Here is a 16,743-nt window from a genome sequence, read left to right as displayed (position 1 = left end):
GTGAGGACTTGGAAAGTGGATACGCTCACGCTCACTGTAGGGTAAAATCAACACTAGGTTCATGAATATTACTCTCATGTGTGGTTCAGCGCTCAATAGGTTCACAATCGCAAACTGTAGCAGCTTCAGGAGCCTCAAGAACTGTTCTTTATAAGACACACCATCGATCCATCCATCCAGCTCATCGATGGATGTGTGACAAGAGCAATACATACCTGGGCCAATTATTTTTGTATGTTCACGCTGTCCCGGGCACATTTGACTATCCAAAAGTGCAATAGGGATTTCCACATGTTCCCTGTCTGTTCTCGCCTGTTATTCAACTGTATATAATATACATGTAGTCTGTTGTCTTTGTATAGCTTGTTTTAACGTTTGTTTTTTGTGTGTGCAGTGCCACAAAGACAAAAATCTATACAGTTCTAGTGCCCAAAACATTTGTGTCCATTCTATTAAAGAAAGACTGAAATGGACTCACACATTGAATGCTTTTGATTGACATTTAAGGCATTAGTTCTACCACAATTCATTCATTGTCTTTTGTGGCTTTTTAATGCCTCGTGGAAACACTGAATTATTTACGCTTTTAATCCATATAGATGGGCCGATATCATAAACTGGCTCTGTTGAATTTCTGGTTAATTCACACAAACAGTTCTTTTAAAGTTTAGAACAGAGACAGTTTTTGAATGACATAAAAGCAATTGCTCCAAATTAATCATAGAAAGTAGTCTGCTCTTGTTTGAAAATGGCGTAGCAACGGTAATCATGAAATCCAAATCTCAGGCGTCACAAATGCTGCCGAAAAAAACACAATATCTCCACTTACATGTTATTTATAAAATCAGCTAACCCTGTAATTTAGACCATTTACATCAACATTCTTTAGAACACTATTCAACATTCAGAGACATCTTTTTGTTTGGCTGCTGTTCTTCCCCAAAATCATTCAGGCCTAACAGGTAAAAGGAAAAGTGCATGAAATATTAACAGTGTCCTCCACCCCCTGCTGATCCCAGTCTCTCAGTCAGGGCCCACAATGCACCAGCTCCTGTCATTAGTGTCTCCTCTGCCTCCTCTGCCCCTGCGCTTCTGCAGCTGCTCCTCAGGTCCTTCAGCCTCATCAGGCGTCTGTCCCGCTCCTCTCTTGAGCTGAGCCTCATTCGGGAAAAAAACACAACAATGGGCTGTGGTCGCCCTTGGAGAACCACTCAACACGCCTGGATATGAAGAGTGATTGCAATTAGGGCTGTACGGGATATCAATATTTAATTATTATGGGCTGACAGTAATTTTTGAGCAGAATATGGCAAAATGTTGGGATCACACTCATTTTACACTTCATTATAAAGACGACAAACAAACTAAGGATCCATAATATGAGAATAAATTAGTGATATATGATAACTGTCTTCAACACTGTGGTGACATTTTCAAGTTAACATGTGTTTTTTCTTTAGTCTATATGTCATTCGGATGGAAGAACGGATATTGTGCTGACTTTGAAACTCTGATGTTGTGGTTTCTTGCGATAGGACCCAATATTTTGTGCAGCTCTTGTAGAAAGGGTATTTTAAGATTGCAGTATTTACTTTCTTACTTCCTGCTCATTAACTACATGTCCACAGCACTTTCCTTCCCGCAGGAGCTAAGCCTTTCATCCGCAAGTCAGTCCCTCTTTGCTCGAGAAGCTCAGCCCCAGACGCTGACAGCTGTCGGGTCCGGAGAAATGCCTCTGCATCTTCACTGAATTATCATCAACATTAGCAACATCTTGCAAAACACTGTCCGCAAAGTTTAAAATTCAGAGTTGGTCCATATTGAGAGCAGTGCTTCGGCTAGATTTCTGATTTAAATCAACATTCCAATCTAGGAACACATTTTTGAGAGAAGATGAACTGCTAAACTAACTTGAATCGTAACATTAAGTCTATAAAGAAGTATTATATCATGTTAAGTGCGTCCAAGGCAGGTTATTGTTAGCCGGGGCATTATCATGATCATGAGACATGCCGACACATTTCTGGTGTCTGTGCAACCTTAACCTTGGCAGCACAAATTCAACAGCGGAGACATTGGACGCGGATGGAGACTTATTTGGGACATTTTTCACATCGCTTGAATGCATGCACTGGGCACAAGAATGAACTACATGGCACCAATCTGCCAATTTCATTCAACCATTTAATCAGCCGTAAAGCAAGGTTAGTTACTCAGTATAGACAAAGAAATATTTAACAGCCTTTTACGCTCTTCAACAGGTCTAAAAGGACAGGTATGAGCTATGACAGTACTTTTATGCACAATATTTTTAATCCTTCAGCTAGATTCAGCTATAACAGCTGGCTTTTATTTCATATTCTAAATTGGTCTACAATGTCTGAAAGAAGAATTTTAGCATGAAGAAACCTACTGCTTGCATATATTCCTTTCCAAACTGTGAAATTTTAAGTACGGGTGCACGATATTGAAGTAACTTGTGATATGCGATATGGATGTGCAATATTGCGATATATATAAAAACGATATAAACCATATTGCGATATTTCACTGAACAATTTCAACAAGATTTGTTCAATTCTAATGAAACACAAATTGTGTCAAAAGAAGACTTAAAGGAACAGTCCACCGTTTTTCCATACCGAGATATGTTCTTACCTGATCTTAGACGAGTTCATGCGTACCTGTCTGGTCTTTGTGTGTGCGCTCAGTCACGCAAAACGACCAAAGATGTTGCTAGCATTTGGCCCCTCCCAGCAGATTCCTATAGCTCCAAATGGGGGTGAAGTTGGAAGCGACCACGCTCTTCCACGGGCACAAAGACCAGACAGGTACGCATCAACTTGTCTATGCTCAGGTAAGAACATATCTCAGTATGGAGAAAAAAAAGTCTACATTAGGACCAAAACAGGACTAAAAATTGAACTAAGTTGGTAAATGTTTCACTAAAACTAAACTTTTATACATTTTAGATCAATGCATTGTTTGTTTTTGGCTGAGTTTGCAAAAACATTTGTCGATCTCAGTCAGATAAAGACTGATGTTGCGATATATTGTGGCTTCTTACGATTAGGGCTGGGCGATATATCGATATTTAAGATATATCGATATATTTTAAATGAGATATTGGATTAGACTATATCGCGTATATTGGGATATTTCAAATTCAGATAAGCTATTAAGTTAAAAAATGATGATGCCCTCAGAAAAAGATTGACCAGTTTTATTTTATAGGCTTTTTTGTATAGGATATTTTTTTATTTAAATGTGCACCATACAGATTTGTTATACAGTGTTTTATTTTTACTTATTTGGCTTTGACTTTGACTGAACATTTCATTTCACAGTTCTCACTTTGCGGAAAAAATATCGGGATGTATATTGTATATCGATATTCAACCTAAATATATTGGGATATGACTTTTGGTCCATATCAGCCCTACTTACGATACTGAAATTGCATCACCTAATATCGCGATTCGATATTTTTTGTGATATATTCGTGCAGCCCTGCAGCTTTTCACCGAACGGATGATTAAATAGAAATGAAGTGGCTTATTTTGCTTAAAATCTGGACACAAAAATTAAAAGTCTAACTTGTTTTCTTCAGTCTGGGAGGGGTAATTACTATCCTACATGGATTAAACGTGCAAACTACAGCAAAACACACGTCCTGGTCCGGGTAGTGTCAAATTATGCGTCACTCACGTTGCAGCATTTCACTGACTGCGCAAAAAGTACAACGTTGGGGGTAAGTATTCCTCTGTTGACAGGACTAAGTAAAGCCAAACCAAGCCACGATTGTTCTTTTAAAACGATCAAATTAATAAAAACACACGTTTTCCTTCAAACAATAAAGCACATTGTAATGCTAACAACAACAGCAGCTAGTGTGTCCTCAGGCGCGCGGACAACCGTTTATCAACTTCATCATTTTATGAAGACCAGATGTTTAAAGTCGCTTAAGCACAACATCTCTAACTTTTGTACGAATATTTCAGTAAAGTAACTCACCCCAAAGTTTCTGAGCCTGGGAAGACGCCGTTTCCCTCTTTTTTTGGGCAATATTTGAGTGTTTAAAGGCGTGTTTTGGGAGAAGTTTTTAACATTCCTCCCATCGGCGCGTGGCGGTTCAACGGCTCCCACGTTGAATTCTCGCTAAAATGTTGACGTTTCCTCGTAAAAAAAACACCGATTTCCAATGCGATCCGGGGGGATATCTTCCTGCGTGGTGACTCCTTGCTTTGTGTGCTCGCTGTTTCATCCTCCCTGGGGTTGTAGCGGATTTTGAAAAGCGGCTGGAAGAGGAAGGGGCGGTGGCAGAGGGACTGACCCCGCGCTGAGTGACCCTAAGCCCCGCCTCCTCCATCTGCAAGCCCCGCCCCTCCCGGAACAAAGAGTCCTACCATTTATTAGCATAGTGTTACAACTTGTATGCAGTCTTAGAAAGTAAACACCAAGTTTTATTAAAGTTTATGACTGGTTTGCGCTTTGGATCTTCTATCAAATGGGTTGGTCTTCCTATTTTCTACAGCTACGTAACATAACATGTCACAATTAAGCAAGTTATAGAAGCTTATTTCTGCTGGATGTCGAGGCTAAATGCAAATCTGTGTGGCTGAAAAGCTGTAAGAAGTATTTATGTCTGAGTAAACAACCATATCCTTTGTGGGACATTCTGATTAGGCTGTATTTGGAAAGTACAACATACCTTTAGGATAAGTAGCCTAGAAATTACATAATGCAGGCAGGTCTTGTACTAAACAGTGTATGGGGGGAATGTCTAAAGATGTTAATTAAAGGTCCTATAGATGTTTTTTTCATTGTTTGTTTTTCAAATAATGAAAGCGGGAGGGAGTACATTTAATTGCTAGTTGTCCACACTCATTCTTTACTTTCCTTGCACCAGTGTTAATTTCATCGACTAAATATAAATACTTAATTTTAGTCAAAGTGATATTTTTGATAACTAAAATTGGACTAAAACTAAATGAAAAGTTTTTCATGAGACTAGATCTATGTGAGCCATTCTTTGCTTGTGTATATGCTAAGTATTTTTGCCCAGGGTGGTGGGTTATGGACCCCTGTTGATGAGCTTGTGGCTTTTTGGGTGTCCATTTTCACAATGTAGCATTGCTTGATGGTTTATAAGTTGAATTTCCTGATTGTATGTGCGAAATTGCAAACTCAACTAAACTAAACTAAAATTGTCGTCAACTAAAATAAGACTAAATAAAAATGAAAAGGAGAGACTAAAATTGTCCCAACTTCTATTAACAGTCTGAAAGAGCCTTATATCATGTAAATCCTTTGGCAGAGCCAAAGGATAAGCTCTGAGCTTTGTTCATGTGGGAGCAGCTCCATGAAGCCGAGGACTATGATTAAATATGATTATAATGAATATTATAAAGGTAGAGTCAACTAAATTTGTCTTAAATGTAGTTGACTAAATTTACTTGCAATTTTAGTCCTGCCTTGCACATTTCTAACATCACTTCTTCACAAGGATAAGCAGTTTTGCACCATTTAGGATCACTGTCATACTATACAAAATGCTATCAAAAACTAGCCAGCAATTTCATGAAAATAATAGGGACAAACACAGTATATATATCCTCAAATGTCTGAGTTTACAGTGTACTGAAGGAGGTCAAAACAAATGTTGCTCCACTACAAGAACAAAAATCTGGTATACCGCCTTTAATAGCAATAATGCAATGACATGAGTCTGCAGGTGTCTTAAAAGATAGGCAGGAGGAGATTTGGCTCAACTATCCTATACAGAATAAAGATGGACTTCTCAAATGGTGTGGAGTTTACATTTTGCTTTGAGTTGCTGGTCAGAGCAGCTTAAACCTCTGGGATGGGGGATCATTTGTTACATAAATCAGAGGCGCGGGCTTTTCAGTCAGACTTGGACCCGAGTCTTAAGCCACTAATTTGACGGCTTGAGACGGGATTGGGATTTTACTTGGATTTGAGCGGCAATCGCATCCCAAACAATCGGCTGAACTTTGACTTGGGCTGTGTGATTTAGACATTAAAGGGATATTTCAGGATTTTTGACATGGGGCCTAATTTCCTAGTTATCCAGAGTGTTGTTGATTTCTGGAGATATATATTTTCTAATTCACGCAGTCCTTATATTTGAAGAGTTTAGTGGTGCTAGGATAGTGCTAGGCTAGTGCATGTCTATGGTAACTAGTAGCCTGCATTAAAAAACAGTCTGACCCAAGCACAGAGCAGCTGAGGCAAATCACTTATAACACCAGACTGCCGATATAAATGTCTGTGTTGACTGATTATTATAATTTTTTTTTACAAATATAACCAATTTGCATTTAAAATAACTATTTGAGCAGCATCAGCTTCCTGGTTGTAAGCTAGTGATCTGCTAGGTTACTGGATCTACAGTAGTTTGTTTACCTGCGGCCGGCACGTGGAATTCACAAAGGAGCTTTCTACAAATCAGATATGGCAACCAATAGAGAACTACCCCATGATTTTGAAGAGGTTTTTAATGCAGGCTACTAGTTACCATAGACATGCGCTAGCCTAGCACTAGCCTAGCACCACTAAACTCTTCAAATATAAGGACTGCATGAATTAAAAAATATATATCTCCAGAAATCAACAACACTCTGGATAACTAGGGAATGAGGACCTATGTCAAAAACCCTGAAATATCCCTTAAGACACTTTTGGCTAAAAGTTTGTAGTATTTGCAACACAAGGCCACGAAACATAAATCGTCTTCAAAAGGATTTAAAATTCAAAGCATGGGACCTGATCTTGACTTGGTCTTGCAAAACCCTGGGATACCCTCCTCTACTGATGCCATAAACATAGCCACCTCTACAAAGTTAGTATCATTCCTAACTTTGTAGAGGTGTGTTGCATATTTGGGGTTTCTGGCGACCTCTTGGGACGAGATCACAGGTTGCATCTCATCTGTCAAACTTTCACTTCTCTTCTATGCAATGCCAAACCTAAAATCAGGAATACAGCTTAAGTTCACTGCAGCTACTGAATCCCATTTGCTTTTTATAACTATCTTTGTTTCCAGACTGCTCTGTTTTGGATTTTTTATGGGCATACTGCATTCTTCTACACACAGTTCCGCCCAATATCTAAATAACTTTGATATGAACTTTGCCCTGGTTTCTGTGTGCTCCTCAGCTCAGCCGGTGTGAGGAGGCGAGCGCTGCCGAGTGACATTTCTCCCAGACAAGGAAAAGGAAGACGCCCGCACTTGTTTTTGCCAAATCTCTGATCCAAAATGAAGAAAGTGCTGGCCTTTCTTCTGTCTCTCTACGTCTCTGTACCTGTCCTACTCTTCCTGTTCCCCTGGATTCTGGGACACGCCATATTTGCTCACTGGTGTAAGTCAAACACAGTATAAAGAGTTTAGACTGAGCTTTTTGTTGTTGCCGAACTCAATGAAAAGTATGTTGCGTTCGAAACACTTATTCAAAGTTCAAAGAGCGCGATAACATTTGTCTTTGGGCTTTGTTTATTGCATAAGTTGGGAAGGGCAATGTTTACATTTTTCCAACTTGTTTTTTCAGTATTCTTTCAACTTTATATGTTTTTGATTATGCAAGACGAAGAAAGAATATTGTTTGTTAAACCAATTTATTGATTAGCTTGTTTTTTAAGGACAATGGGGCAGAAAATGAGATAAGGTCGGCCCCTAATGTAACTTTTATTAATGGGAAACATGAGGTTTTAGAGGTTGACTGTTTGTTGTTTTCACTCTTAATCTAATTAAAATGTATAGATAAAGCTATAATTACATTTCCTTGTATCTCAATCTTATCTTACTTTTATTTATAGTTTCGACAGGCCGGCCCCCTTGAGATAGTAAAGCTCTTTTGCAAAGTGGCACCACAGCGTAAGTGTGAGTGGTTCCTTGCTGTAAAGGGCTGTGAGTGCCTAATGTAGGTGGAAAAATGCTATATAAGTTGAGACCATTTACTATGCTATCCTTAACGGCTTACACTTGTATTACGCTTTTCAAGCCTGTGTTACCAAGTTTCTCAAGGCGCTTCAATCTGCTTTATTATTTTTTCACACCATACTCGGTGGCGGTAAGCTCTTATTGTAGCCACAGCCTTCCCCCGGTTGTAGATTTACAGGAGCGAGGCTGCCAATCTGTGCCATCGGCCCCTCAGACCACCACCAAGCACTCACTCATTCATTCTGGCATGTTGTGCATGTTTTTAGTGGTAGGGGAAACCGGAGACCCCAGAGGAAACCTACACTGACATGGGGAGAACATGCAAACTCCACAGAAAGGCCCCCTCCGATCGGGGATCAAACCCGGGACCTTCTTGCTGTGAAGCACAAGCACTAACCGCTGTGCCGCCTTATTCCACATAATTACACAATTTAAACTTCTTTATTCAGTTCTAAACAACTCTTCCATTGCGTTTCATGAGAGTTCCCTCTTACGTCACGCTCAAATGTCGCTCGTCTGGACAGAATAAGTAACATCCCAACTCCAATCATGTCGTTATTTAATTAGACTTTAAACAGCCGCCTAAATGCTTATGTTATGAAACTGCATTTCCTATTTAGAGACATTTAGAGACGTTTTGCTCTGTAACTTTACATGACATAATTGAGGAGGACGGGTCAGAATTCAATTTATTAAGTTGTTATATTGAAGCCGTTTTGACCTGATTTGTAGTAAACTGTTGGCTCACTGTACTTGACCCAAGTGAGGACAGTTCAGGCCAGGTTTGACAATTTTTATAATATTTATGCTGAATCATGGTAATAAATATGACTTACATTGCTTAACTGGTTTTAAGGTCTGGTGCAGTAATTGGGATATGCATATCTTAGGTTATTACAGAAGGCAGTTCGGGATAAGGTTTGTTCACAGAAAACAAACAGGAAACCGGGACATTGCTTTTAGCTAACTCATGCAAAAGAGCAAATGTATGTTGTGATGTAATCTGAAAACCCTTCTATAGGGGAGTTAACCCCACAACAAACAAACAAAAAGTAGTAGCACTTTGCTTTACAGCATAGAGTGGCAATATTGTGGAAATAGACACAATACACACTGATAATACAACTAGCCGTTACCCTAAGCTCAATATAAAGACTGTAAATGAATAATGGAAAGAGCTACTAAATGCCATATTAGCAGTTAACCCATAGTTGCCATATTATTTCAATCCTATCACGATGTTGTTCCAGTGCCATAAAGTAAAAATGCATCTTTTTCTTGTACAAACATGGCCTCCACCATAGACTTTCGGCAATCAGCACTTACTTTCTGCATTTCTCTCTTCGTTTTCAGTCCGCGCTCCATTCGGGGTCAATCTGAGCCGCCCTCACGACGTCCTGAATCACACCTGCAACTTCTACCTCAGCACGGAGCCGGGCGTATCCGTCGGAGTGTGGTACGTCCCCGTGTCCGCTGATCCTTCGTGAATGTTGTCCAAAGTGCAGTAATCTTGTACATGTTTTGTACTAGAATGAAAGGTAAAGCAAAGCGTGTCATTTAGGCGAAGTCCTGCCTGGATGTGCTGCGTTTGTTTGTGGCGTGTTGGTGTCTTTTGGTCTCCCAGGCGCACAGCATGTCACCCGATGGGGAGGAAGCCTGCAGGGAGAGTAAGGTTACAGAAGAAACTTGCATGACGTATCCTGTACAGTGCAAGTTGAAACTGAATAACAATTCATTTCTTAGGCTTGTTTTGAACAGAACACATTGTCTTTTTTCTAAGCTTGAGTTAACCTTTTGCCATAAGAGTGCTTTAAAGGTGCATTATTCAACATGGTGTCTTTACTTTCTGTCACAGTGGTCTCTAGGACGCTCACCAGAAAATCTCCAAACCAATTGGAGCGTTGTAGAGACCACCGTGATTGAAAATAAAGGCGCTATGCTGACTACTCATACGGCCACTGGGTCACTACAAGGTCAAATATGCACAAATATAACCTTTTTTTTAGCATAAAAAGTTTCATAATGCTGCCTTAAAGGGGCTGGAAGCAAGTTTGCCATTTTATACTCACTACTGCCACCTCAGGCCACATGTGTAACTGCACCTTCTATATTAAGCGCGTGCATGACGGCAATTCGGGCCGAAGTGACACATTTCTGAGTGACCGTACAGGATTTTAGAGGCAGTTGTGGTGAACAGGTCTGAGCTCATTCTACACATTAGGACATGGAGGAACATGTAGGGGGAGGAAAATACTTAATTTGAACATTTTTAAACTCCTTATAGTCCCTTTAAGTATAAAGAAACGTTCAAGGGGTATGTGAGGCAAAAAAAAACTAACTTGGGAACTATGCCCTATTGCGTAGATAAATTGCAAAGGCTGCAGCTATTTAGGTCAGTGGTTCTCAAACGAGGCAGCACCTCCAAATCTGAGGCCATGGTTCTCCACCGGAAAAAGGTTGCTTCCCCTTTTCGGGGTCTTGTTCACGAGTGAGGAGTGAAGAAAATGGATGGATGGTTCTCAAACTTTTTAGCTCCACCCAAAAAAGCTCATGCATTTTAATATTTGGTTGGACCGCCTTTAGCTTTGACTACAACACACATTTGCTGTGGCATTGGTTCAATGAGCTTCTGCAATGTCAAAACATTCCAAAGATTCTCAAAGGGGTTAATATCTGGACTCTGTGGCGGCCAACCCATGTATGAAAATGATGTCTCATGTCTCAACCACTCTTTCACGTTGTGACCCAGATGAATCCCAGCATTGCCAATCCGTGCCATCAGGGAAGAAAAAACTCATTCATGAAATATCCTTGTCATTCAGGATGTTCAGGTCGTCATCTGATCTCATTCTTTGGGCACTTAATGTTGCTAAATCTATTGACCTGACCAAATGCAGCAACTCCAGATCAGAACAGTTGCTTAAATCCAGGTGGACACTTTTTGGGGTGGTCAGGCAGTCTATTTTACCTTCCAAGCAGCACTATTCGAGGATCAAGATCAAATCAGGACTACATAATAGACCTAAATTGGCCTGAATCATGTCTTAACTGGGTGTTAACTGGGTGTTAAACAATTGACTTAAATCCTATATCAAATCATGAATGAAACTGACCTCTGTTTGAGAAAAACTGATATAGATGATCAAACTACCACTGTATGAAGAAATTTGAAAGTCGTCTATGTTCATTTGGAAGATTAAAGGCCCTGTAATCATTTTCTGTTTTACAATGAGTGAGTAAAATTTAAGCTCCATTTCAAACCCATTCCTAAATTTCCTCATGGATTCCGAACATCCCAGTTTTTCATTTCACGATTTTCATGGGGCAATACTGTCAATAGAAATGCTTATGGTTAGTCTTTATTCACAAATGTCTGCTTTTAATCACTGAAAGAGGACAACACAAATGTCATTCCACTACAAATCGATATCTGTTCTGCCCTAATCCCTGCTACCTCTTCAGCTAAAGCCAGGCCGCTCTTGTTTATGAAGCCTTTCTGCTCTCTCAGGCACACTCTCCCCTCCAGCCAATGGGACGCGGCCCAGGGGAACACCAGCCCGGAGTGGTTCAGAGGCACTTTGGGAGACGGTCGGCCTGTTATTATCTTTCTCCATGGAAACGGAGGGACCAGGTGGGACGATTGTTGCGGGATAGGGACACTTGAGTTGATCCTAATGCAGTCTATGGGGGTTGTGTAGTATGTAGTGTGATTAGCTTAGAGGAGTGGTTCTCAACTACATCACCCAATAGGAGGACAAGCCCAGACAAGATTTTAATTTGTCATATATAATGGAAAATAACTAGACTTTGACATTTTTTAAAGAAACAGGCCACCTTTTTTCTATACTGTGACATGCTCTTACCTGAGCTTAGACGAGTTGATACGTACCTGTCTGGTCTTTGTGCCCGTGGAAGAGCGTGGTCGCTTCCAACTTCACCCCCGTTTGGAGCTATAGGAATATGCTGGGAGAGGCCAAATGCTAACAACATCTTTGGCCGTTTTGCGTGACTAAGGGCACACACAAAGACCAGACAGGTACGCATCAACTCGTCTAAGCTCATGTAAGAACATATCTCAGTATCTAAAAACGGTGGCCTGTTCCTTTAACCCAATGAAAACTGTTAAAGGCAATGATTTATGACCCTTTTGCTTTATTTATTTTACTATAATGGGAAACTTGGCACTGTAATTACTGTTCAGTTACTATTTACAAGTTACAAGTTACATGAAGTACAGTTACATGAGTTCCTGAAACACTTGAAGCTGAAAAACTATAAAAACACTTTGCACAACTCTGTTTGTTGAAGCTTAAAGGGATAATATGGAGTTTAAAAATGTTAAAACTAAGTATTTTCATTCCCCAACATGTTCCAGCAATGTCCTAATGTGTAGAATGCCCTGTCACTCAAAAAGGTGTTAATTCGGGTCTGAAGTGCCATCATGCATGAGCTTAATTATAGAGACTGCAGTTACGCATAAGACCTGAGGTAGCAGTAGTGAGCATAAAATGACATCTAGTCTCTTTAACAGATTAACAGCAATAAAAAATGCATTTGTGTTGAGCTTATGAGTTAATTATTCAATCATTTAGTTGCAAAAAGGGTTTTGGAATTGAAAATGTTTTTGGTTTTCAATTAAAATGCTACTAATTACGCTGAGTCAATTGTAGACCCTCGATTTTCCCCACAAATTACACCTAAAAAGCTGAAATGATGTTCAGCCGATAGTCATTTGAACAGAGTCAGGTTATGTTTGTATTCATTGTGAAAGAGAGAAAGGGTTGCAGTGGTTCTTTTGGGTCCTAGCCCACAAGTTGAGAACCACAAAGCACAAAGCAGGAGAATTGGAGTAAATTGTTTTAAAGCATTTTGATGGTAATTACAGATGTGCCTCGTCTGATCCGGTCGCTTTTTGTTTTTGCAGGGCCGCAGAGCACAGAGTTGGACTGGTTAAGGTAAATAAGTAAATAATAGTTATATTATGAAACAGAAGCATTGCTCTCCATTCATTGATTTTATACTGTGAGAATATTTCATTTGTTGTGTCTAAATCCCATTTGATTGAACTGTTTTTTTATCTGATGGCTTTGTCTTGTAGAAATTGAGCAGTGCAGGATTCCATGTATTTTCTTTAGATTACAGAGGTAAGACATTTATGTTGCTATTTATTCATATCAACTAGATGACAGATGTTTAATTTGTACTTATGGTGGAGTTCTTCAATCACAAAGGCACACTTGGCTTGTTCAGGGTTTGCAGACTCCAGTGGTGATCCCAGTGAAGCCGGACTGACCAACGACGCCCTCTACCTGTACGACTGGGTAAAGCAGCACAGCAAAGGGAACCTCGTGTGCTTCTGGGGACAGTCTCTGGGAACTGGGTCAGTTTAACTCACTTAAAAGTCATTAACCTCTTAACCCGCGCCTTAACCAAGCACATTTTCTTCACTTCGGTGTTCTTGACTGGAGGTCACAAGCTACAGGCCGGTGTAACGCCTCATTTGAAAGCTAAGACCTACAAAACTGATCTGCATTGTTTTTAAAAAAAATGTTTTTTCAGTGCTTTTTTAACGTTTTTGTTGCATTTTTGTCAGCTGTTTGTTGAGTTTTTGTTGCATTTTGTTGTCTTTTAGTTGCGTTTTTTTGCCTGTTTTGTTGCTTTTTTTTTATCACTTTTTTGTCGCTCTTTTGAAGCAGCGCTTTCATCCTCATTTACATCTCGCTTTTGTCGCTATTTTGACGCTTTTTCCAGAGGTTAAAAGGGATTCAAACTTTAAATCTAAATTTCTTTGACAATAATGACATTTCTAGACTATTTTCACTGTCCGAGCTTGTCAGAATACACAAAAAATCTTGTCAAAAACACGTTCCGCTGCAGAAAAGTGGTCACAATTTTCTAGCTCAAAAATTGCCAGTTGTATCGACTCAATTAAATGTCCCCTTATTCCTTTGCTTGATGAAATGTTTGCAAATCTTAAGAAATTATTTATGCACCAATTATGTTCATTTGTGGCAATAAAAATTTACATTTGGGCCATAAACCTCTTAACCCCCGCCTGAACCAAGCACACTTTCTCCAGTTTGGCTTTACCCAAACTTAAAAGGGACTATACGGAGTTTAAAAATGTTTAAATAAAGTATTTTCCTCCCCCTACATGTTCCAGCCATGTCCTAATGTGTAGAATGAGCTCAGACCTGTTCACCACAACTGCCTCTAAAATCCTGCACTGTCACTCAAAAAGGTGTTAATTCGGGTCAGAATTCTCGTCATGCATGAGCTTAATATAGAAGCTGCAGTTACATGTATGACCTGAGGTGGCAGCAGTGAGCATAAAATGGTCAACTTGCATCTAGCCCCTTTAAAAACTTCTGGAAAAGAAAAAAAAAACCATCAAAATAGCGACAACAAACATGCTGGAAAAGCAACATGTGGCAAAAACCTGACACAAAAGACGCAAACACAACAAAAACGCTTCAAAAATACAACAAAAACATGACCAAAACTCAACAAAAATGTGGTGACGTGACAAAAAAGTTACGATCACTTTTGTAGGTCTTAGCGTTCAAATGAGGTGTTACACTGTTCCTCTCCAGTCGAGAAGCTTTTAGGGTAAGAGGTTAAAAAGCAGCACATTTGACGTGTTCCTGCCTGTATAAATGTTGATAAACTAAATGCCAATATGTACAAAATATTAAGTTTGTGTATTTTCCAAAGGGTGGCCACGAACGCTGCAGTCCGGTTACAACAACAAGGTAATCATCGGTTTTATACTTTTGCATCATAGAAATGAAAATCAGACAAAACAGCATAATGCTAAATGTTCTTCTTCTCCAGGCTCCGCAGTCGGCGCAGTGATCCTTCAGGCTCCGTACACAAGGATCAGAGAAATAGTTGCCATGCACACGCTCAGCAAAGTGAGTGTTTTTATTATGCAAACACTGTCACAAATTTCCCTTATTCGACTCTATTTCCTTCCAGCTGTACATCTTCCTTCCGGGGTTTAAAAGTCTCATCTGGACTTTAATGGAAAGAATCGACATTGAATTTGCAAATGACAAAAAGTAAGTTTAAATTTCTAAACATCTTTTTGGATAATGATTATTAATACTGTTGTTTTTTAGTTTACAGACCTTGTCCAGTCCACTTCTCATATTACACGCTAAAGATGACACCATTGTGCCTTATTACATGGGAAAAGAAGTAAGCCACACTTTACCTCTGAACCGAGCGCAGTTTCTCCAGTTCAGCGTTACCCAAATCTAGAAGTTTCTTCAGAGTTTACAGCCGATAGGCCAGAGTAACGCCTAATTTGAAGGCTAAGACCAACAAAAATTATGTAAATGGATCTTTTTCCTTGTGTTGTTTCCGTGCTGTCATCACTTTTCTTTATGTTCTTTTTCATCACTTTTTATCACTTTTTGTGACATTTTTTCATCACTTTGCCATATTTTTGTCACTTTTTCTTCATATTTTTGTCACTTTTTCGTCTAATTTTTAAATTTTTCATCACTTTTTTGTCACATTTTTTGTCTCTTGTCATATTTTTGTCTCTTTTTTGTCATATTTTTGTCTGTCATTTTTTTCCTCACTTTTTTGTCATATTTTTGTCTGTCATTTTTTTGACGCTTTTTTGTCATATTTTTGTCTCTTTTTTGTCATATTTTTCTCACTTTTTTGTCATATTTTTGTCTCTTTTTCATCACTTTTGTGTCATATTTTTGTCTCTTTTTCATCCTGTGTTCCTTCTCCAGAAGCTTTAGATTTGGGTAAAGCCAAACAGGAGAAAATGTACTCGGTTCAGGTGGCGGTTAAGGTTTTAAAAATGGTCAAATTAAACCTTCAGCTCTTGCCTAACAACAGTGTCTTTTGTTGCAGTTGTATGAAATTGCAATCCAAACCCACACACGGATCAACAGAGAGGCTGAGGTGGCGCTGATGTCCTACAGCGCAGACCTGGGATACAACCACAAGGACATTTATTTAGACCCCAATCTCACAACTGACGTAACGTGAGTAAAAACAAAAATCAGTCCAATGCAACGAAAAGCTTCAAATGTCTGAACTCTTTTTACTTTTCTTTCTTGTAGCAATTTTTTACAAAAGCTGCAACACTAGTGGAAGAATGTTTGCTGAAGAAAACACTTTGAACATATTAAAACGGAAACAAAACTGATCCATATTAACTCTAAATTTAGTTTATTCAGAGTAGAGTGTTATGTTCAAAATATAGCCAAAATAATCTCAAAGTCAAACCCTTCATTGAAAAACAAACTTTTTTTTTCAGTAATATGGAAATTTCTATTCAATTCTAATCTGAGGACATCCCAAGCGATACTTGTTTTGTCTCTAACCGTTTTAAAAAGACAATTTTCACCAACTAATTCTAAGTGTATATGGACATGCTGTATGTCATTTTTAAGCTTAAAACTTGGAGAATTCAGTTGTCAGTTTTAACCTCAAACATACAGTATAATTATTCGCCGTGGCATTTTTCTTTTAATTTGTATTGCGCTAACAAAAGCTGCGGAAAGCACAGCGTTTTTGGGAGATATCAATGCAACTGAAGCAAATGAAAAACTGCATCCTTTGGTCCTTGGGCAAGACACAGAATAGGTGGGCCAGACTTTATAATGATGTGTTTTTTGTTGACACACAATGGTTCTTTTCTTTTCTGTTCCTTTCTACTGCAGTCCAAGTAATTCCACACAATTAAAACCTCATTTCAATGTTTGAATGCACTGATCACTGGTTCGTGGCCCTCCATGCTGGACACCTGTCAATAT

General features: G+C 39.2%; 1 protein-coding gene across 1 annotated transcript; it reads left to right on the top strand.

Moving 5' to 3' along the window:
• Positions 1-4,386: 4,386 nt before the first annotated feature.
• LOC306975802 (lysophosphatidylserine lipase ABHD12-like) lies at positions 4,387-16,144 on the top strand. The gene is made up of 13 exons (XM_079573562.1): positions 4,387-4,511; positions 7,180-7,382; positions 9,314-9,416; positions 11,469-11,591; positions 12,885-12,915; positions 13,059-13,104; positions 13,211-13,340; positions 14,675-14,712; positions 14,795-14,874; positions 14,939-15,021; positions 15,082-15,160; positions 15,836-15,969; positions 16,048-16,144. Exons 2-13 carry the CDS (start codon positions 7,280-7,282, stop codon positions 16,073-16,075), a joined length of 978 nt encoding a protein of 325 aa, XP_079429688.1. The 5' UTR covers positions 4,387-4,511; positions 7,180-7,279; the 3' UTR covers positions 16,076-16,144.
• Positions 16,145-16,743: the final 599 nt, after the last annotated feature.

The sequence above is a fragment of the Gobius niger genome, assembly GCF_951799975.1.
Source record: "Gobius niger genome assembly, chromosome: 16".
NCBI lineage: Eukaryota > Metazoa > Chordata > Actinopteri > Gobiiformes > Gobiidae > Gobius > Gobius niger.
The sequence above is the reverse complement of the archived record's forward strand: the minus strand, read 5'-3'. Positions and strand labels throughout refer to the sequence as shown.

Coding starts and splice junctions, on each gene's coding strand:
- LOC306975802 (XM_079573562.1), top strand. CDS start 7,280: ATGAAGAAAGTGCTGGCCTTTCTTCTGTCTCTCTACGTCTCTGTACCT. Junction 11,592..12,884: donor CATGGAAACGGAGGGACCAG/GTGGGACGATTG, acceptor TTGTTTTTGCAG/GGCCGCAGAGCACAGAGTTG. Junction 14,875..14,938: donor CCATGCACACGCTCAGCAAA/GTGAGTGTTTTT, acceptor ATTTCCTTCCAG/CTGTACATCTTCCTTCCGGG.